The sequence below is a fragment of the Seriola dumerili genome, unplaced genomic scaffold, assembly GCF_002260705.1.
Source record: "Seriola dumerili isolate Sdu_G_001 unplaced genomic scaffold, Sdu_1.0 BDQW01000035.1, whole genome shotgun sequence".
NCBI lineage: Eukaryota > Metazoa > Chordata > Actinopteri > Carangiformes > Carangidae > Seriola > Seriola dumerili.
This window is the reverse complement of record NW_019174290.1, coordinates 368,194-390,186: the sequence shown is the minus strand read 5'-3', so window position 1 is coordinate 390,186 and position 21,993 is coordinate 368,194. Positions and strand designations below refer to the sequence as shown.

At 42.4% G+C, this 21,993-nt stretch overlaps 2 protein-coding genes across 3 annotated transcripts in view; both read left to right on the top strand.

Annotated features, from left to right (window-relative positions):
* The window catches only part of LOC111216564 (neuronal pentraxin receptor-like), a 9,703-nt gene extending 1,782 nt beyond the window's left edge, over positions 1 to 7,921 (top strand). For both annotated transcript variants that reach the window (XM_022738100.1, XM_022738101.1), the window contains 4 exons: positions 2,677 to 3,091; positions 4,002 to 4,243; positions 5,366 to 5,545; positions 6,463 to 7,921. In XM_022738100.1, coding sequence (XP_022593821.1) covers positions 2,677 to 3,091; positions 4,002 to 4,243; positions 5,366 to 5,545; positions 6,463 to 6,708 — 1,083 coding nt within the window. In that variant the 3' untranslated portion in view covers positions 6,709 to 7,921. The remainder of the gene's footprint in view (positions 1 to 2,676; positions 3,092 to 4,001; positions 4,244 to 5,365; positions 5,546 to 6,462) is intronic.
* A 7,551-nt stretch (positions 7,922 to 15,472) lies between these two features.
* Positions 15,473 to 18,374, top strand: dnal4 (dynein axonemal light chain 4). Its single transcript, XM_022738294.1, has 4 exons — positions 15,473 to 15,562; positions 16,068 to 16,147; positions 17,103 to 17,186; positions 17,329 to 18,374. Exons 2-4 carry the CDS (start codon positions 16,076 to 16,078, stop codon positions 17,491 to 17,493), a joined length of 321 nt encoding a protein of 106 aa, XP_022594015.1. The 5' UTR covers positions 15,473 to 15,562; positions 16,068 to 16,075; the 3' UTR covers positions 17,494 to 18,374.
* The last annotated feature ends 3,619 nt before the right edge of the window (positions 18,375 to 21,993 follow it).

Sequence of the window (21,993 nt, the reverse complement as noted above, 5' to 3'; positions counted from 1 at the left end):
CCCACCAGTCCATAATGAAGTTAGCGTCGTGGTGCGTGCCTTGTGGGAGCCGGGCAACTTGCTAGCCTTTCCTCGGGCCGGTATCGAATCTGGCATCATGCGCCAGTCTTGTTTATCCCCGGAAACGCGCCGCGCCTCTCAGCGACAACGCCCCTGACATCGGAGACGCTGCTCCAGCCCCTGGAGCACGGGTCGGTGGCACAACGCCGGGCCGCTGGGGTGGCCCTCCACGGCGCCGAGTCCTACGATGGAGGAAACGGGCTCACGGACAGCATCGGACTGAAGTTCCCACTCTGAACGAAACTCAAACCTCGGGGAGGAGACTGGAGGGGGTCGTCCGCAACAATACAGTTTCAAGTTTCACCCGGCTGATCTGCACACCTGTACCGGTCGGAGAATGCAAGACGAAAGATCTGAAGCAACGCGGGGCAGCAGCAAGCAGCAGCAGCCAGCAGCAGCAGCAGCAGCAGCAGCAGCAGCAGCGGAGAGCCGCTGTACGGAACCGGTGATGAGGACTGGACTTATCTCCGGGACCACCGCGGAGGAGCCTCCGGCAGATGGTCCTGCAGCAGAAACGACCAGATCCTCATGGACCAGAGGGACCATCCGGGAAGCTGACGGGGAAGCGTGAGCGAGTTGTGAAGTGGCCTGGAGGACGAGAAGGAGCGTCCCGGAGCCGGAGCATCGGGTCTGGAGCGGCCCCGCCGCGTCATTGGCCGGGGATGATTGTCAGCTCTTCCGCCCGCGGCGCAGCTCGCAGACGGCGAGCGCTGTGGAGCGAGGTGTGGAGACTGGCCAGGCCAATTCAATGGACCTGAAGGACCGCATGAGAAACTCGAGGTAGTGGAAAGACACTCAGCGCAGGCTACGCACAACTTATGGCAAAACCTTGTTGTTCTTTGCTGTTGCCCTCCTGTTTGGAGCTTTCTGTCTTAGCAGCAGGAGATTTGAACTTGATACCAAAATGGATGAATTAGCCACTGTCCGTTCACAGTGACTGAATTAGACCGTAGTCAGTTCCATTAAACAGCCTGTTGTCCCACTGTTTATTCAACTGGCAAGTGCAGTTTAAGAACCTCTTTGGTAAAAGCTGGAGAAGATATCCTCTCAGAATTTTGCTATTTACCTAAATGGAAAGATCCCAACGCCCACAACTGGCTGCGTGCAGAAATAATGGCAGTGAGAAGCTTTAAAGCGTTTGTCTGTGCATCTAATGTTCATCATCTTATGTTGGCCTGATCTCTTTTCCATCACCCCTCCCCTCCCCCCTCTTTAACCGCCTTCTCTCCCTCTTTTATCTTCATCTCTGACAAGTCACTCATGACACAAACGCTCTTCATGACTTGCGCACGCTCCCCATGGACCCAAGGGAAATCTTTCCACCTGCTGGCCTTCTCATCCCTCTGCACCCCGCCACCCCACACCCCCACCCCCACCCCCACCCCCCCTTCCCCATGTGTGAGCCGCCTCTCTCTCTCTCTGGCTCCTCTACCTCCGCATCCAACAGCAGGATAGAGAAATAAATAAAAGATGAGGCTGGCTGGACAGGAAAGAGGGTGGTGGTGTTGGTGGTGGGGGAGTCAGGTTCTCAGCCTGTGTGTGTGTGCTGAGATTGAGACATAGAGAGGCTTATAACCGCACACACACACACACACACACACACACACACACACACACACACACACACACACACACACACACACACAATCGGACACTGCTGCATCACTGCCAGGCCTCTTCAAGAACAGCCAGTTACAAGGTTGTCTCCGTCAGTGTGAATTTATATCCCGGACGTCCAGATCCAGTCCTGCCTCAGCAACTCTCTTGATATTATATATCGCCCTCGCAACAGCAGCATCTCTCTCTCTCTCTCTCTCTCTCTTTCTTTCTTCTGCTGCTTCACCAACACCTTCTTTTTTTCAGCTTCTGCTATGAATACTAATACCACCACTGCTGGGCTACTACTATCATCAACACAACACCTCTCGCTGTGCTGCTGTTTCATCATGTCACTCCTCTTCCTTCAGCTTCATTTCAGTTTATAACAAACGCCACAGCTGTCATGAATAGTTTAATGCGTCTATTTATGCTACGACAATGAAGACAGGAAATAGGCTCTGCTTGTTCCCGGGAATCACAAACAAGTGGGATGAGCACTCACAAACGCTCTGCCTTCAAAGTACAGTATCCGGACCAGATGTCCACTTTCAAAGATTATATTGACCCCTCACAATCTGTCCAACAGGCATAATTACACAAGTTGATCAATATAATCATTGATATTGGACACACTGACGAAAGCAAAGATGTCCAAGTGGACTGTGTGTGACTCATTTCATTTTGAGAAAGGAAGGCTCTGCAGTGTTTGAGTGCAGCGCGAGGGTTTAATTGAAAAGCCAAGTGTTTTGATCTTTAGACTTTCAAAAGGACAAAATTATAAAAGGGAATCTCAGAGCTTATAATGACGTTAGAGGAGCAAACATGCTTTTTCATACAAATGCACGGGGAAAATTGAATTTTCAAAATCGAATTCATAAGGCGCTTCAAATATCCTGAGAGGGACATGAATATGTCTGCTGAATATCATGGTCATCCATCCAACTGTTAGTGAGACATTTTGTAATAATTGACATTTAAATACCTACTTTACTTTATTTTCATGTGTCTGTCTTGCAGGCGGAGATAGGCCCAGCTGCCTTGAACCTCACCGACACGTCTGTGGGCACAAGTGGCAGCAGCAGCAGCAGCAGCAGCAGCAGTAGCAGCAGTAGCAGCAGTAGCCCGCCTGGTAACACCGGCAGGGCTCCCGCTCCACCCACGGGCAGTGCTTCCTCCCCACCTGCAGCTGCCACCCCAGGGGGTCGCCGTCCCGCCTCCCCGGCTTCCCCTGCGCCCAAACCCCCAACCAAGGGTTCCCCCGGGCGTGGCAAGGGCACCTGGAGGGTGGAGGACCTGGAGGGGGAGCTGGAGAGGAAGATAAAGATGCTGGAGAAGGAGCGTCAGGCCATGAGGAAAGAGACTCAGGGCCAACACGAGAAGATCAACCAGGGCATCGACACCGTCAGCCACCGCGTCACTGAGCTGGAACACAGTGAGTCCAGGGGGAGAGAGCAAAGACGTGGGGGTGGTGGATAAATAAATGAAGGAAGGGATGTATGGATGAACACAAGCAGGAGGTAAACAACAGCATCACCAAGCTGACCTCCATGAGAGAACTGCAAGAGAAGGCTAAAATGAAACTTTAATGAGCACTGTGGGCAAACTGCTTCATCACAGCGGTAGAGAATAAGCTGTAGATTAAAATCAAGTGATTAATGAGGTCTGAAGGTTGTGAAATGTCAAATAGGTCTAGGAGGTGAAAATAAAAATGACACAGCAAAAAATAAGTGAAAAGGGAATAAAATGATGTGAAGTCATTTGCTGCCCTCAGTTGCAACTTGTAAATCTTTATAATTATAGGAGTTTATTTTAAGGTTCCTTAATTTTGAGTCATCAGTAATGTAGTTTGGAAATGTCACATTGGTTTTGGAGTCGTTTCATTGGTTGTTTGTTTGTGAAATTTTTCTACCATAGATAATCAAGATAATCAAGGTAACTGCAGGTGGACACCACTGAAAAAAACAGAGAGCTGGCAATAGGTGAAGTGGAAGCAGTAGGGGAGAGATGAGAGTTCCTGAGGTGTTAAGAGGAAGGTTAAAAGGAAAGAAAAAGCACTTCTCTATTCTCTCTTTAGCTCTGTCATTCTCCCAACCTCTCCCACTGTCTCCACTTGCATCTGTGCTTTAAGCACCTTGACTTATAGAGGCGGATCATTAACTGTAACACTTGAGCTCTTGCCAGGCGCTGTGCGTGCACTGCGTGCACAAACCGGTAGGGATAAGTAAGAAGAGAAATACCAGTGTCCTTGTATAAATTGGGCATTAAAGCATTGTTGGTCCCTGTTTTCTCTCTCTCTGCCGTCTGACTTTTTCTTTTTATCTCCTTCATCTGTGTCTCCAAAGCGCTGACAGAGCCGTCGTTCCCCGATGGCTTCGTCCTCTCCTTCCCCATGCGGACTAACTACATGTACGGCCTGGTGAGAAAAGAGATAACTGAGATGTATGCCTTCACAGCCTGTGTATGGTTGAAGGCCAAAGAAGGGGGCATCGGGACCCCCTTCTCTTACTCAGTGCCGGGGCAGCCTAACGAGCTGGTGCTGCTACAGGGAGTCCACAACCCTGTGGAGCTGCTCATCAACGACAAGGTACGGGAGTTTGGATTGTACCTCGAGTGGTTAAAAGATAAAAAATAGAAGATAAGTGAAGCTGTAAGACAGAAAAAAGTAATTGTGACATTGTATATTATGCATGGAAATTAATGGCTTCTGGTAAAAAACAACAGAAAAAGAAGAAAAAAAGAGAACATTTTGTACCCCGCAGGTTTCCTTATAATTAGTCAAGCAAAAGCCTGCAATGGAAATCATTATTAGCTTGTTATGCTGTTCTACAGGACGGTGCGAGCTAGTTTGTGGCTCGTTGTAATTCATTGATTCAAATGAGCACTGAAAACATGTTCATACTTGTGACAGACGTCTCCAGAGTGACGAACAGAACAAACTGTGCAACTTAAAATATCACCAATTGTTTCAGTGGGTACGATGTTGTTTACAGTTTATTTTAGGTAGGTTCTCCAGACGCACTATAGCCTAAGGTGTGTACGTGTGTCGATCCCCGTCTAAGCTTTACCATCCATTTAATGCATCACTGGTTTAAAAAAAAAAAAAAAACCTATATTCCGCTGCTACAGAAAAAGTAGTAAAACAGATGGACCTCTTGAACAACACATTAAAATTTTAAAACTACAAAAAAGAAAAAAAAACCCAGAACACTTAGAAACTAAATGTCAAGGGCAGTGATTTGCCCCAGAATAAATACACTAACAAATGGGAATATGACTTTGGATATAATGTTTTTCATCCGAAATAAAAGCCTTGAATAAAAATGGTGCAACAGTCTGACACAAACCGGTGTCTTTGGTTGTTTTGTCATATGTCAGCACACGTACAGAGGCAGTCTTTCTGCAGCTGTTGTTTTATGTCCTGCATTAATGCTTACCTGTTTTATAGTGCTTTCGCCTCTAGTTTCCATTGCAGAGAGGAGTGGGGGTTTTGCTACTGTGGTGGAAGGAAGGTTGGGACTGTCCACGGGGCGTAGTTGTGCTGACATAAACCACCAGTGTGTCCACATTCTGTCCCGATTACTGCCCACACTTGTCCAATATCCAGCCGTAATCGCTTGATGTGTTGCAGCTCAGTGAACTTGAAATCACTCACTCACCTTGTAATGAAAGATCTAATCACGGCCAACTGTATTTTTCTGACCTGTAGGTGGCGCAGCTGCCTCTGTCCCTACCGCAGGACGAGTGGCAGCACATCTGTGTCAGCTGGACCCTGAGGGACGGAGTGTGGAAGGCCTACCAGGGGGGGAAGATGAAGGGGAGGGGAGAGGGTCTGGCTGCCTGGCATCCCATCAAACCAGGAGGGGTCCTCATACTAGGACAGGAACAGGTGAGATGGAGTTTGAGAAGGATGGATGGATTGATTGGTGGGTAGACGGATGAATGGAAAGATTCAGGTATGGATAGATGAACAAAATGATGGATGGATGGACAAATGGATGGGTGGATGGATGAGCAAACTAATGAATGGATGGATGATTGATGAATGGATGTATATAGGGCCAGGAAAACAACACAAGCTAATTTAAGGGAGCACCAATAGCTTTTCACACATGAACAGACTGAAACCTAATGGTGTTTATCATCATACTGGGCTGCGTCTCTCCTTCATTAGCGAGACACCCACATTACATAACCATTATGAAATGTGACATTACCCCCCCCCAGTGTCAAAAGAAAACCCCAAAGCTCATCGTCCTTGCATAAAGGATAAAAAGCAGACAGCTGAGTCCAGTTCTGCAAGATGCTGCAATGATGCAACAAGACTTGATTTAATGGATATTTTTTAGAGCGAGAGCGAGAGAGAGAGAGAGAGAGAGAGAGAGCAAGTGCTTTATTAATCAGTGTTGTGGATGAATGATGAATTGCTGCTGGGTGGATGTGTTGAGCAGATTTCATGTTCGAAAATCCCAGGACATCCCCCTCACAAGGGTTCTCTGACGGAAGGATAAACACTTTTTTAAATCTTATTTAGGGGGAAATCATCAAAGCACAATATTTCTGTGTATGGATAAAAATTTCATCTGCATTTTCATTTTAGTATAAATCCAAAAAACGTGTCGTGTTCTCGCCGGTCATTCAAATGTTTTGTTACACTGATGGAGGGTAAACTACAAGGCTGACATATATATATATATATATTATTATATACGTACTTACAAGTTCTTTTCATACTCTGGTTTCCTGTTCATTTGTTCCCACCACAAATGTGATAAATTGTTTTGTTTCCATCTCTTCCTACCCAAGGATACGTTGGGGGGGCGATTTGATGCCTCCCAGGCCCTGGTCGGGGAGCTCTCCCAGTTCAACCTGTGGGATCGGGTGCTGAAGCCTGCGGAGGTGGCCGCCCTGGCCGAATGCAGCTCCTCGGCGCTCGGCAACATCGCCCCCTGGACCGACCACGACGTAGATGTCTATGGCGGCGCCACCAAGGAGTCCCTGGACCCCTGCCACGCCGCCCAGAGATCCAATCCCTCCAGCCCCAAACAGTGAGGGGGGTGACTGGGAGAAGCCGGCCATGGGTGGTCGTGTTTGATAGGTCGATTTAGGAGTCGATTCAGGAGTTTAAAGGCGTATCATATTGGAGTATATTTGTTTGTGTGGGGGATGGGAGCTTCTCTGCTGGACTGAAAGGTGGAGCTGTTAAGTCGTTAAGAGTGGTGTATCTGTTTTGATTTTTGTGTTGGTGTCCACGCTCATGTGTTTACTTCTGCAGTGAGATACAGTGAGTTTAGTCACGGCATCACTTTAGTGAAGGCTGCATGGGTGGTTTAACTTAACGGGACTATTATGGAAGAGCTCTATAATAGATTACTGACGGGCTCTGGTGAGATGTACCACCCTCTGCTGTGGGTCATCATCTGTTGGGCCGGTTAACTCTACTGCCCTTCAGGCAGAAGGCTTTGATGGGTTTGAATGCAGTAATGAAGGAACCTTTAATGGCGCCGTATATAAGGGTTACTTATTTTACAACAAAGTGACACAAAGTTCTGTCTTTCTTTATCTTGTGTCCAGCTGGTTGTGTTTAACGCTAAAACTGATTTATGAGACGCTATCATGCTAACACTGATTTCAACACTCAATGGGGAACAAAATGAGTTTTCTTCATTTTTAACTTATACGATCCTGTTGAGTGATGTCCGTGTACTTTTACGTTTTTCTATATTGCATACCATGTTTTGGTAAAACAGTGGTCTTATAAATGTATATTGTGTAATGTATCTCTGCTAATGTCGCTCTGTGCCAGTCTGCTCCTCCTGCTGTAGCCTCTCACACACCTCACAGTCCTGCACGGTTAAGTTGCAGCGCTTTCGATTCCAACTTAAACAAAGCGGCACTCTCGATTGACCTCTGAAATAAACACTTGATGTCGAACCAAAGCACCGATCAGACACTGAAATCGTGACAAAAACCTGAGTGAGTTTGATAAAACTGTGTTGTATCCTTGAATGTAAAGCAGATGGAATGTCTAAGTATATTTGCATGACCAAGGTCACATTTACTGTCACTGAAGAAACTAACTCAAAATGTGTATATTACAAAGTTGATGTCCCCCAAACTGCCCGACACTCTTAAGCACACAGATGTCTTCGTGGTGAATCAGATCCTCACACAACAGAAAGCAAAGTGTAAGAAGTGGATTCTTTCTATGATGACCGTTTTGTACTTGACATAGAGAAACGCCTGAAGACCAACTCACACTTTCTGGTGTTTCTTTACTTGGAAGCTGTCGTTAGGCAGCCATTAATCCAAGCTACTTATTCTCTTAGCAAATTAAAGAACAACAAAATAAATAAATAAATATAAAAAAAAAAAAAACATTTAAGGAACTAGGGTTATAGACAATATTTATTGATCTTCAGTCATTACTTCTAGCACAGCCAGTTTGGACCTTTAGAATAAGTTGAAATCTCTAGACTTGAGTGTTAATGTAAACTATGTTTAATAATAATTATTCTGTCCCCCCTGTGGCTGTATGAATGTAACCTTGATCAGAATCAAAACCGACCTCTATTTCCATCATATTGGAGAAAAAGAAAACATGGACATATGAATCCAATCCGACATTTCCACCCTAAACATCACCAGATGGTAACTCTGCCACACTGCCTGATGGAGACCAACGGGTGGAAGGTGTAATCAAGTTAGTGAGCGCTCTTTTGGACAACAACCATAGCAAATGATTGAGTTTTAGCTCAAGCTGGCACACCAGGACTTCCACAGATTTACACCTGCGAAATACATAACCTTGAGCCGTGACGCTACATACTCCCACCTCTGAGGCTGTCTCTGGTTTTCAGTGGGCTCTTGTCAAATGATCGTAATTCTCGAAATGTTTAGCATTTGATTTGCGTCTTTGTTAGCGACAACAAGACAGGTGGGGTGTGCTTCATTTCCTGAGCTCAGTGCAAGTTCAAAATGGTACATCATAGAAATAGTTTAGAGAAAGTAGAACAAGCCGCCCAGTGTGAGGAGAGAGGGATTGAACACTGTGCAGTGACGTGATCTGTGGTTAAAATGCAGCTCGTGCTTCTGTTACCTCAAGACATCAGGCCCACGTACGATTTGACACCCAGCTGTAAAGTGCCTGCCTGGGCTCTCGTGCCCAAAAAAAAAGACAAAAAAAAAAACAAAAAAAAGTCAAATGTTTTAATGTTTTCTTCTTCGTCTCCTCTTTCTTCTTCTCTGTCACTTTCTCTCTCTCTCTTGCTTTTGATTGTTGAAGGCTGTGACGGTGTTGCACTTGTCCTTATTTGCATCTTCATGGATCTTCTATGATATTGTGAAATCGGTGGATAAAAACAATAAAATGGTTATGACAACACCTGCAGAGTCGTAGCTCAAAAATAACATCAAAGTGTGTGTGTGTGTGTGTGTGTGCGCGTGTGCGTGTGCGTATGCATGCGTACGCTGGTTGTGAGCAGACAGATCTCTTTACACCTCTCAGCTCACCTGGATTACACCTCAACTAAGCAACTCTGTGTGTGTGTGTCATGAGGGTTAACAATGGATAGTGTTAACCCTCCTGACACACACACACACACACACACACACACACACACACACACACACACACACATAGGTACGCAGCCTAATCTCATCTAGCTGTAAGACTAGATGAGCTGTGTTTTTGCTGTCAGGTGAATTTGCCTATGACGTGTGCGTGTGTGTGTGTGTGTGTGTGTGTGTGTGTGTGTGTTTGTGTGTGTGTGTGTGTGTGTGTGTGTGTGTGTGTTAATATGGAGACACTGAGGCGATTATTCAGCAGAGAACCAGATCATTTAGGTAGACATAATAGATTACTCATAGATTTGCTTCGTGAGGACTGATCTGCCCACACACGCAGCGTTTCTTGGCGTTCGGCTCAGCTGATCTGTGATCTGATGTGTAACCTCCCACTGATGACATATCAAAGTTTTATTTGTCTCTTTTTAGCTTCCCTCTCTTTTTCTTTAGTCTTATGACCAAAGAAATGTGATTAAGATTCAAGTCCTAGTATTGTTTATTTTGTTTTTTTTTTTATCACTAAAGCTACTCATAGAAATAAAATCACCATTACTACTCTTGTCCTTTATAAGTGATACTAAAAACAGATTTGTGGAAATAAGTGACTCACTACACTTTGAATTGATGCAATTTGATTTTTACACTCATCACTTAATTTGAGGTTTTATTTAATTAATAAAAATGTTGTCAGTCACTTGCTTCACTCCTGGTCGAAAGCAGATCTTTGCCATGGCTGGGCAACGCTCCCATCTGTTCAGTGTAGGCGTGTTTTCTGATGGAGTGCTTTAACAGATTGCTTGTGGAGTATAAAGTCATGGACAGATGATTCTGACTGGGAAGTTAGTCACATTTTAAAGGATATTCTCAAACTATTGAGATTGCTCATCAAAGGATCCAGCCTGTTTTTCAATATTTAGTTGCCTTCTTCTCTCTTGTGTCATGTCCTCGTTTATCTGAATCAGGGCCCTGTGGCAATAAAAAATTTGGGTCCCAATTGAAATCACCACCATAAACTGCCTTCTAGGAGTTTATTCATCGTCCAAGGGCTACAGAAATTAAAGCTCTGCCAATAAACTGCTTGAATAGCAAGATTTCTTTTTCTCTTGGTCTATACTGAAATATTTAAACAACAACTGCAGGGATTGCCATGAACTTATGTACAGACATTCATGGTCCTCAGAGGATGAATCCTACTGACTTTGATGATTCGCTGACTTTACTCTTGTGCCATCATGAATTTGATATTCCTGTTTTTTATTGAAATATCTCAACAATTATTAAATGTTTTATCATGAAATTTACTGCACATATTCATGCCCCCCTCGGGATGAACTTCAGTAACTTTGGTGAAACTTCAAAGGTCCCACATTGTATAAAGGTAGATTTCCATGTCTTTTTTTTTATTATAAAGCAAGTCTAGGTTCTATATTAATACTGTGAAAGTGTCAAAGCCTCAGTCCACAGAGAAATGCACACAGCCTGTACTCAGACACTGAGACTTAAAACCAGCCGTCGGGACTTCCTGTAACTTTGTGATGTCACAACAAAGCAGTCACCACTCTCAGCCATGCCCCAAGCCCCGCCCACCCCGACCCACCATCCAACCCTGCAGGATTTGGTTTCTCTGAGTGTTTTGCCTGAAATCTGTTATATTTTTGTTCAACAGTCAGCCAATCAGAGGAGAGGCTCAGAGCCTCCTCTCTTCTGATTGGCTCACCGACATGTACACTGAGATGATTTTTGGTCCTTAAAACCACAAATACTTTCTTATGGATCAACACTGGGAAAAGTGTAAAATCCCAAGGACTCCTCAAGAACTATTTTGAACCCAGATGAATGAATGAATACAGCAACATCATTCAAGAAAGAGTTAATTGTTAACTAAATTAGATACACGAATATATGCCATGAAAATGATTAATTCACTCCGCACAACTCTAACTAACCCAACACGATCAACTGCCTGTTACCACCGATCAATTACAAAATCAAACAATCAATCAGTGAGTGCATGCGTTAGTGAGTCAGTCATTGAGTCATCAAGCTGTCACTCAGTTGGTTAATCAGTCAGCCAACCTCACAGTCGGTCAGTGATTATTTTCCTTCACAGTCTTTTTTTGGATGATGATTCCCTGCTCCATCTCTCTGTTGATCTCGCCTCTGTCACAGCTTGTTAGCAGAGTCACACGGGGTCTTCCTCCCCCCTCCCCAGCAATCTGCTTCCTCTGCTGTTGAATTATACATACACCTTAATTACCTCTCTCTCTCTGAGGCATGCAGGCAGATATTATGGAAATCCTTGTGTGACCCACCACCACTGCACTCTCCGTCGCACGCACACCAACTCAAATATTAATTTTTTGAAGCAAATCTTCATCCCTCTCATAATCCTTCTCTTTTCTCTTTCTCAATTCTTTCCTCGTCCCCTGCTGCGAAGACGCTCGCAGCGTGTCAGCCTTCCTCGCCGTCATGATCTGCCCCTCTCAGTGACTCTTTGCTTGGACTCCGTGTTTTATTTTGAAATGATCTTCCTTGTGTGTCCATCATGGGTTTTTCCTCCTGTCTTTGTTTGTTCCCCACCTGTGTGATTGCTTCCCACAGACCTTTTAGTTTCACCTGTGTCCTATTGTCTTCCCCTCACTAGTGTATTTAAGTCTCTGTATTTCCCTCACCCCTCCTCAGTTTGTCTGTTCAGTTTCCTCAGAGTTAGTTCTGCTTTAGTTCCTGTTCGAGTTCTGGTTCTGTGAGGTTTTCCTCGTGTTGCTGCTTTGAGCGTGTGTTTTTTTGTCTACCAGTTTTCCTGCCAGTTATCTTTGTCATCTCGTCTACATGTAATCCTGCTTTTGTTATTAAATTATCTTCATTGTACCTGCCCGTCTTTGATTCTGCATTTGGGTCCAACCTGCCTGAGTCATTACACTTGTGAATACAGACACAGATTTCAAATGAATTTTATTCTCGCTGCACTGCATCGTGTCATCGCTGCTAGCTCTCCAGTCAAGCAATTCTTCACCCTCCACATGTACACTGTAATTTCATTGTTGATCAGTCCTTCACCTTGAACCGCTTCGCTCTCTAACGCTGTCGTCAATTATACAAACTGTTTTCCTTAACTTTCTTCACCATCAAGTAAAGCAGCATTTTTCTCTGTGTTCAGGACTCTGCTTCATCTCATATTTACCACAAAATGTTTATACAATATTTTCTCCTCATGATGAATACTTTCCTCAAGGTCTTTGTGCCAGCACCACCATCACCTCCTCCTCCTCCCCCTCTTACATCCCTTTCTCATCCCCTGTTGACATTTTTTTTCACTACACCTTGTGTCAAAAAACACCTCCATCTTCTTCTCTCTTTTTGTTTTGACATTCTTATTTCAGCTCACCTTCCAGCCCTCTGGCACTCCTCTTTGTGAGCTTCTCACCTGGGTATTTAATGCTCCCTCTCTTTCTCTCTCGCAGTATATTTTATGTTTCACACTTGATCCAACAATGCACACAACATGCATAAGCTGTTTATCAGTATGATGCTATGCTAACATGCTATTTTTTTAATCAGTACAGCACCAAATATAAAAACAGCCGATTGTTGAGAGTAGAGCAATAACATTTCTTTTTGCTTTTTGCTCTCTGACCAAAATGCATATTTTAAACTCTACAGTACTATACAGTTCATTAACCTTTAACTTTCAGTTCATCAACATGCAGCTATCAACTGACCTGAACAGTTAATCAATTTTCAAAATAAATGTTGATTTTTTGCAATAGATTAATTTATGACTGCTAGTTTTAGCTTTAATGATATCACTTTGTCTAAAATCTGATAAGCATGAAAGTTGATTGTTATCATTGGAGACGAGATAAGAGCAATTCAAGTTCCATGATGAAGAAGCTGACATGATATGGTTAAACATTTCCAGAAAAAGCTAGTAAGAAGACCTTGAGTATCTTAACTCTATGCCCAAAAGGATGAAAAGTCCTGAGGTTGAAATCATACAGCTTCTCAGCCCCCCAAACACACTCATCACCATGACAACTGAGCAAATTCCACCCACTGATGAAGAATGTGTGATATGATTGAAAGCTCTGGGAATATTATCCCTGAGTTGGGATTGTGCAGTCAGAATGTATTTATTTGGCTCTCTAACCGATGTTGTCGCCAAACTGGGTCGACTGGTCCGATCAAAGCCCCTGCAAAAGCATTTCATAACATAATCTGTCGCTGTGCAATCAGTTAATGGCTTATACTGTTTATCAAAAGGAGGCAGTAGAGATGAGGTGAGGGGCTAGGTTTAAACTTATGGTCCACAAATTGCAGCCTCTTCCTGGGTGCAGAAAGACGAGTAGAGACAAGGAAAAAAAGACAAATAGAAGAGGAGAAAGATTATCACGTGATCTGCTTGTCTGCCTCTCTGGGGATTGATTGATAATCCTCTCTAATCCAGAGCAGACTCATTGTTTCAGAAAGCAAAGTAATCCAGATGCTTGTGGTGGAATTTCAGACTGGGTTACTTCATCGGGCGTGTGACACTAAATGCACAACGCAGGCTAACAGACAGAGAATCTGGGCCTATCTCACTTTCAAAGCTTTGTGGATTTCTGCGTGTGTGAGTTTGGGTTTGTGGCATCTGTGTGTGTGTGTGTGTGTGTGTGTGTGTGTGTGTGTGTGTGTGTGCGTGTGTAGCATACTGACAATTCTGGGCCACAGCTCTCCACCTGGGGATTCCACCCAGATGTTTCTAGCTGAATGTGGGTCAGAGTCAGTGAGAGGGCTGATTAGGACGGATTGAAACGGGTTTCACTTGCACACAGTCTGTTAGACAGTGGTGTAATTTTAGAACAGGCAGACAGACACATAGTTAGACAGTGGTGGAAAGTCTGTACATTTATGCAACATTCATACCACTTCTTCATTAGATGAATGAACCAACAGTCTGTCTTCATATATTGGATTCCTTTTATCACAGTGCATTAATTCAAAAAGGAAAATGAAATTTAAAAAAGTATTGCACTTACTAAATTACTTTTATTTCACTTGACGGTTCCATTTTATGCTACGTGTACTGCACTACATTTATGAAGGAAGTATAGTACGTTTTACTCCACTGCATTTATTTGAGAGTACAGCTGTCAAATAAATGCAGTACTTTTTAGATTAAGAGTTTACACAAAAATATAAATAGTTACAGTTAAGATATAATTGTTTTTTTTTTTTAATTACCCTTTAAAGCTGTTGAAATTAGCTCCACCCCAAACAACTATAACATTAAAGTATATTACATAACAACATTCATCAAATATTCTGATTCAGTAATATAACACTGACCATTCTGCATAATAAATAGTAGTCATTTTGTTGCTAATATTTCATTACTTTTATTTGAATAACATTTCATCACTTACTTTTAGTGTTACTGCACTGGTGCATTGTCACAGATTAAAAGAACCAGTACATAAAGCAGTTAAATTAGCTCCACCTAACTGACAACAACATTTAAGTACTGCTTATGTTAATGCATCAAATGTAATCTGGTGATATAATAATTCAGCACTGACAGGGATTAATCTGCATAATGAACAAGAGTACTTTTTGCTAATACTATCAAGTAAAATTGTGAATAGAGTGATTTTACTGCAGCGGTCCTGCACTATTACATTGTTACAGATATAACGCAGTCCAAATTAGCTCCAAGTTTTGAGCACAGGACTTTTATTTGTAATGTTGTATTTTTAGAGTCTGGTTTTTACTATTTTTTAATTATTAATAAATCATCTGAATAATTGACTATTAAGTTGGCAGATATCAAAGCTTGCAAACTATTTCAGTAGCCAGTCTTCGTTTTATACTTGATTTAGGAATTTTCACCCACTCTTCCTGTAGATCACTTCAAGTTTTGAGATGTTTTTAGGCTGTCTTGGGAGTGTTACAGTTAAAATTTCCCCGTGTCTGTTAGCTGCAGGGAGGGAGGGTTTTTAGTTTTCTTTACTTCAAAAATCTACAAAATATGTAGTTTCCACAGCGGTGCCCACACTTTTGCATACAAGTGCAGCTAGATGGGAAAGTAGTAGGTGTCTTTCCACAATTATTATAATGATGCGCTGTTGAATACATTCTCATACATTCATTTTCAATCGAAAATAAACAAATAAGTAGTTTTGGTGAAAAGGGGCGGTTTACAACCGCGTTCTCTTTCAGTTGATTGACAGCCTCTGAACCAATAGGAACGGCGTTTGGCTGTAGTGGGCGGGGCTTCTCTCTACGGACGTCTGTTGTTTAAAATGTCTCCTTAACGACCGAACTGGGAGTAAAATAGGAGAAGTTTTCGCTGGACAAACGCCTCGTAAGTAACCCGCCTCCGTGTCACTTTGCATATATAAACTATCGACAACACACCGTCACCGGTAATCACACGACAGTGCATTATAATAAGTCAAATTTGGGATAGGAAACATCAACCGGTAGCATCAGCTGTTTGCCATCGAACTAGCTAGGCTAATTAGCTAGCTAGTAGAAACCTGTCAAGCTATTTAAGGTTACAAACATGATAAAGCCCGATCAAGTTCACGAAACCAGTCGTAATGTGCGATATATGTATACTGCCCAAAAGTGAAATAGTCTATTCTGATGTTAACTACGATACGATACTTGTTGTATCTAGCTAGTAACGGCTAAGTGATATTAGCTAACCTCGTCTCCAGCCGGTTCTTGTTGAGAGTAGTTAGCTACAGATTCTTCTGTGCAATACTGGACTGTACACATGAAATACTTTTCTAACACACATTTAGCAGAGCTTCTAAGTATTGATATAATTTTTTTGTTAACATGTAGTAAATGTCCTTTTGCAGGAGTCGGAATGGCTGGGACTGGCGAGGGAAAGAAAGAAGAGGCCGACTACAAGAGACTTCACAGCTTCCCTCTCATTAGGGTAGGAGAGAAGTGGGACAGTGCCAGTGGTTACAGGACAAAAACATCCTAACTGCGGCTGGGAGCAGCCCATTCTGCAATGACAGCGTCAACTTTATATTGTCATTCTATAAATTTGCTGTGTAGGCCGCAAATCTTAGGCTAACAAGTTTTAGTGCTGCAAATGCAATTGTTACTAAGTTCATAAAATGTGACTGCCAAAATCTGTATGAGCTTTTTGTAACTGCTTTTGGGGAATGTAAGAAACTGCTACCTTGCGAACTGACTGGGTCACTAAAACACACAAAGGCAGTCCTGACTGAACTGCAGCTGAGAGAATGTGTACTTTACAGACTCAAATATTTAACAGCTATCCATCATAGGGCATGAGTTTTTATCAAAGACAGGCACACACAAGATTCCTTCAAGGCATTACCTTACATTATAAGATTCAGACAGAATTTCATCACACCCCATGTGGTATTTATATGTGCATATTATGCAATCAACAGATAACACAAAATATGTAAACAGAAAGTGGTGGAGAAAAATATCTAGCTCAGATTGATGTAACATGATTTCTTATATAATCAAAGATGAACAAATCGTAGCAGATAGGCTACACAGCAGTGCTGCACTGTTTTTTGTGTCTGCAAAATATCTGATTGCCAACATATTTGTCACCTTTTGTCCTGTGGTGTTTGTAGTCGCACATTAGGTCAGTCACTCATGACATTCTTAGGGTTGCACTTGGTTGTTGACATTTACATTTCCCATTTGTGATTGCAGCATACAGCATACTGTTTTACTTTTGCTCTGTTGTACAGTTTTGTATAAAGTTCTTAAATTGTTTTAGATATCTAAAGTGAGAAAGTTTTTAGAATGTAATTCCTGTTGGTCCACATCTCTCTCATAATACCGGTATGTAATAGACCGGACAGGAAAATGTAGACCCTTACAGTTTGTGTTGTTCTCAGCACACGGACATGCCAGAGGAAATGAGGGTTGAGACCATGGAGCTCTGTGTTACAGCCTGTGAAAAATTTGCAACCAACAATGAGGTAAGTGTATATTGTCCTGTCAGTTTTTAATATTTATCTGGTATTATTATAAATTATTATCATTATTGTTAACAATAGGCTTTAATCCATATAACATGTTAATATTTTTATTTTTTATATTTGTCCTCGCTGTCTTTCCCAGAGCGCAGCAAAGATGATCAAGGAGTCTATGGACAAGAAATTTGGGAGCTCGTGGCACGTAGTGATCGGTGAAGGCTTCGGCTTTGAGGTTACACACGAGGTGAAGAACCTGCTCTACATGTTCTTTGGAGGGAGCCTGGCCGTATGTGTTTGGAAGTGCTCGTAGCACCTCCTCGCTGCCCCTCCTGCCCTCTGACATGGTCACTGGGCTGGGAATGAGCACCAGCTACCAGCCAGACGCTGGTTACATTTGTGTTGCGGCAGGTCAGTTTGTCCACACAACCAGCCACTGTGGCAGATAGCAAACCATCACTTGGAGATCTCGTCCAGTTAAAAACGTAGTTGGCAGGGAAGATACTTGAAAGGGAATTTTGAGAGCGGCAGTCACTTTGGCATAAAAATAGCTTCCTGCCTTGTTTGTCACTTTTCTCTCGTTTTCTTTCTCTGAAGCTGTATCCACGGTCCTAAACATTTGTGAGTGTGCATGTGCAAGTAAGTTTAACTTTTACAAACAATACAGCCAGCCAGGGTCTCCAAAGTCCTTTATCCTCATTCCTCTTCAGGGAGCGTGTGTGTGAGTGAGTTTATATGTTTGTGTGTGCTGGACACACACAGTTTTTTGAAATAACATTTCATTGTCACCACCCTCAGCAGTTTGTGCAACAGTAAACTGTCCACGCTGTCTGTAACGTTACACACGTGTCTTTTCTCTCTCTCTCAAGCCGCACTAGTCTTTTAATAAAATTTGTAATATTTTTTATGTGTACATATTTTGATGCGACTTGAAAAACTTCTTTTTAAAGACCAGTGTCATCTTCTTACAACTAAAGGCTCAGCGTCTCCTGAGCCAAGCAACACTAAACCCGATCCACCTTTTCTCCCTGTAAAGGTGTTTGTAATAATCCCTAATAATATCACCCAACTGAGTGATATTAGCAATGTGATTGTTTTCATGGTGATGCCAGTTTTAATGATCCAGTGCAATGGACCATTATGTGTGAACTGACCTGATTGTACAATAAACACTGAAATGTGATGAAATAGGAACATAGACTGTCGCCTGTGTTCTTCACAATTGTTCGTGGCTGCAGGTTTACACTTCCACTCATTAAATTTCAGGCATTTAAGGTCAAATTCAATCAATCGTAAGCAAACGCAACTTTGCAACAATAGCTGCTGAGGAAAAAGGCATTTCTGGTAAGTTGAGAGCGAACTGTAACGGGTACAAGTGGTGTTTTTTAGAAAATAGAATCATTAGTGACTGCACCCGCATTGCCAGGAGTCAAATGAAACATTTGTCTCAAGTATCAATAGATTTTGAGTTTGGGTTAAAAATGTTGGAAAAGAGTAAAAGTATGTGCTTCACACAGAGGAAAAACATGCCACCAACTCTTTTTCCAAGGCTTTTTATACACAAGAAGTACACAGAGGAGGGGACTAACAAAGATGCTTCCAAAAATACCCCAACAAGGTTTTATGTTCATAAGGAAAAAAAGAGAAATGATGGAGCGTTAGGGACTTGTCAGATTGGCTGAGGCAGGTTTTCCCTGAGAGACTGGAAAAAGTTGTTTTGAAAAGATGCTGCGTTACAGTTTAAATGTTATTTTCCTCTTAAGGCAAATTGAATTATTTTGCGGGAAAAAGTTGCTAAAACTGCCAATTTTTCTGACGTGTTCTTTGTCGAGTTCCTTATTGACACCGAGAGGCGCACTTCCACTCAGCTTGCTCTGCTCTGTGGTTTCAGTGAGAGATGCTCCAGTTCATGTAATCTATTTTAAATGCATCAGTTAAATGCATCAGTGCACCAATTAAAATCAGTGTTAGTGAAAAGTACTCTCGGTGGTACACGTGTGTGTGTGTGTATAGACGTGCGTAATAATAATAATGATATAACACCATAAAGAAGTGACTCATCATTAATAGTAAAGATCAGTTCAAAGGAATATTATGCAGGATGTGCAAATATAAATGTGTGTAATTAGTCAACTATATACAGAATATGACCATGTAAAATGACCTTTATTTGCAGTTTCAATTATCAGGTAACGAAAAGACAAATCTGACATTAACACTTGACTATTTATACATTTGTGAACAAGAATCATGACGTTAGATATCTATAAACACAGTATCTTAGTCATTTGAATAGACACATTATCGTCAGTCGACAAGCATCAACAGTAGACTAACCAAACGACTGCTTTACCTCATGTTTACAATATTAATATGTGGCCTCCTATTAGCGCCATCTTGTAGACTGATAGACATGAACTGGTAGAAAGAGGTGATCTGCAACACATAAATAATTCAAGTACATTCAGATTTATGTTACACGTGTATGTTGAGAAAGTATTGTTAACAGAATATTACACTGCATAGTTTTTCATATCAGTACTACAGACTTATTAAAAAAAAAAAAGATGTGTCTGCTTCAGAGAAAGAACTATGATGTTGTGAAATTGAAGTGGCCCTTTTGCACCATGACAGTGCAGAGGGCATTTTGACCCAGAAATGGAGGGAGGCCACTGTTATTGACAGATTAGCAAAATCTGGCAACTTCAACCTGAACATTTCAGTACCCAAACCACCATGACCCCAAAATCAGGTCAGCCTGCACTCTTGTCCTCACGCCTCACCGTCACCACTTCCCTTCTGTTCACACTTGTTGCCAACATGTCTGATTTTTGCAGGAAATAGTCAAGTCACTGTGATGTGTCTGTTTCACCCGATGGTCAAGTCACAAATGAAACTTTCTGAATTAGAAATGAAAGTAGTTTTACATGCTACAGTTTTACAACTGTATCTGTGAATCCTACATGTAGATATTTGATACTGCTATAATAACAGAGAGCAAGCCTGGGTCCAGAGCTGTTGATCAATACATGTTCTTGTCTGTTATGTTTTCGTGATGTTGCCCACCATGAACATCATTTCAGGGTGCCAGGGTTCAGGTGCTATTCTCAAATCTGAAGAATGCAAACAACCACAATGGTTTTGAAAGGTATTTGTTCTATGACTTTACCAGTGAGAATCAATCCACAAATCATTTAGAGATTGTTCCCGATTGATTATATCATAGATTGATCTTGGTCCAAAATGTCTTTCTCTGAAATAATTTGCCTGTGTAGTTATTTAACAATTATCACTACAAGTAATGTCCCATTGAAAGCCTCCACCAAATCAATTTTTAAAGTCGACTGATGTTGACATTATTATACAGTTAACATGTAAAAGTTAGAATGACCTGCAAACACGTGCAATGTCTGCATCACTGACTGTCGTCATCTCCGTCCTTGTGTTGTAACCAGACGGCTCTCAAAAGGAGTTTTGGCAAGAAAGTCTCGCTCTCAACAAAACAAATCCGTTCATGGTATTTTTGATTTTGCATTTTTGATATTACAGCATTTCTCCTGTAAAAAATCTCCCTTTAATGACCGCAATGGATTTGACATAGATACATCCAGATTTGCTTGGATTCCTGCCAGTGTAATACACTGATAGCTTTCACCCTGAGTCACCTGGTCGGCTTATTTCATGCGAGGGAAGCCTGCACATTCTGCGGCCATTGTAACAGCCCTCTGATTAACGCAGTGGCTCTTGTGTCAGTAAACATAGTTCCGCCCTGTGATGCATCTCATTCATTATTCACCTCAAACACTCTTTATATATCTCCTCCCTCTCACTGTGTCTCCTCAGTGTTGTTAAAAATTCATACAAAGAGCCACAGAGTCACACTAAAGACTCTGCCAGTTTGCTCACTCCCAACACCGAAATGCTCTCCCCAGTGTGCAGGAAGGAGGCTCATTATCCTGCTGTTAAGTGGCGCTCCTGAACTATTGAACCCGAGTGCAGACACAGACGAGGCGTGGGCAAGGTGTTGGATAAGGGATAATTTATTGAAGATGGTGATGGAGATGATGGTGCTGTGGATGAGGGTGGAGACCAGAGGAGCAGCCTCGGGAGATGGCTGCTGAGACAGTAGAAGGCTTGAGAAACACAAGGACGATGAGGAGAGCCAGGTCAGGGGTCAGAGACAGAGCAGAAGCAGAGTCTACGATCTGGCAGGGTAGTAGTGAAGAAGAACGACATATTGAATTTCTTGTTAATGATCAGTCAATCAATCGAACTTTATTTGTGTAGCGCTTTTCATACAGGTTAGTGCAGTTCAAAGTGCCTCACAGATGAGAGAAAGCTGACAGTGAGATACAATAGTATAATTTAAATAGCTACAATAACAGCAAACCAACAAACAAAATAATTAAATACTATAAACATAAATGTTTCACTAAATCCCCTCCCATTGTGTAATGCACTAAAAATGAATTTTCTAAAATGTAAAAAAGGTAAAAAAAGGAGTATTTATCGTCCATGTGTTATAAGTAAAGTTCCTAGTGTCTAGTGTAAGTGCAGCCAGATTTTCTGTCTTTTCCTAAATCCTTATGAATTCTCCTTCACATCTTCCCTTGACCTCATGATGTTTTCCACTGAGGTCAAGGAAAAAGTGGTGAGGAGAGGAGATTAGGGAGATACAGAAGGAGACGTGGAGGGAGTGTCAGGCGAGGTTGCTGAGGCGGATGTGGCTCCTTGCGAGAGGCTCTGTGGAGCACGCAGTGAAGATTACCACATTACCACATGAGGCAAATGTTAAATGTCATGCACACTTCTC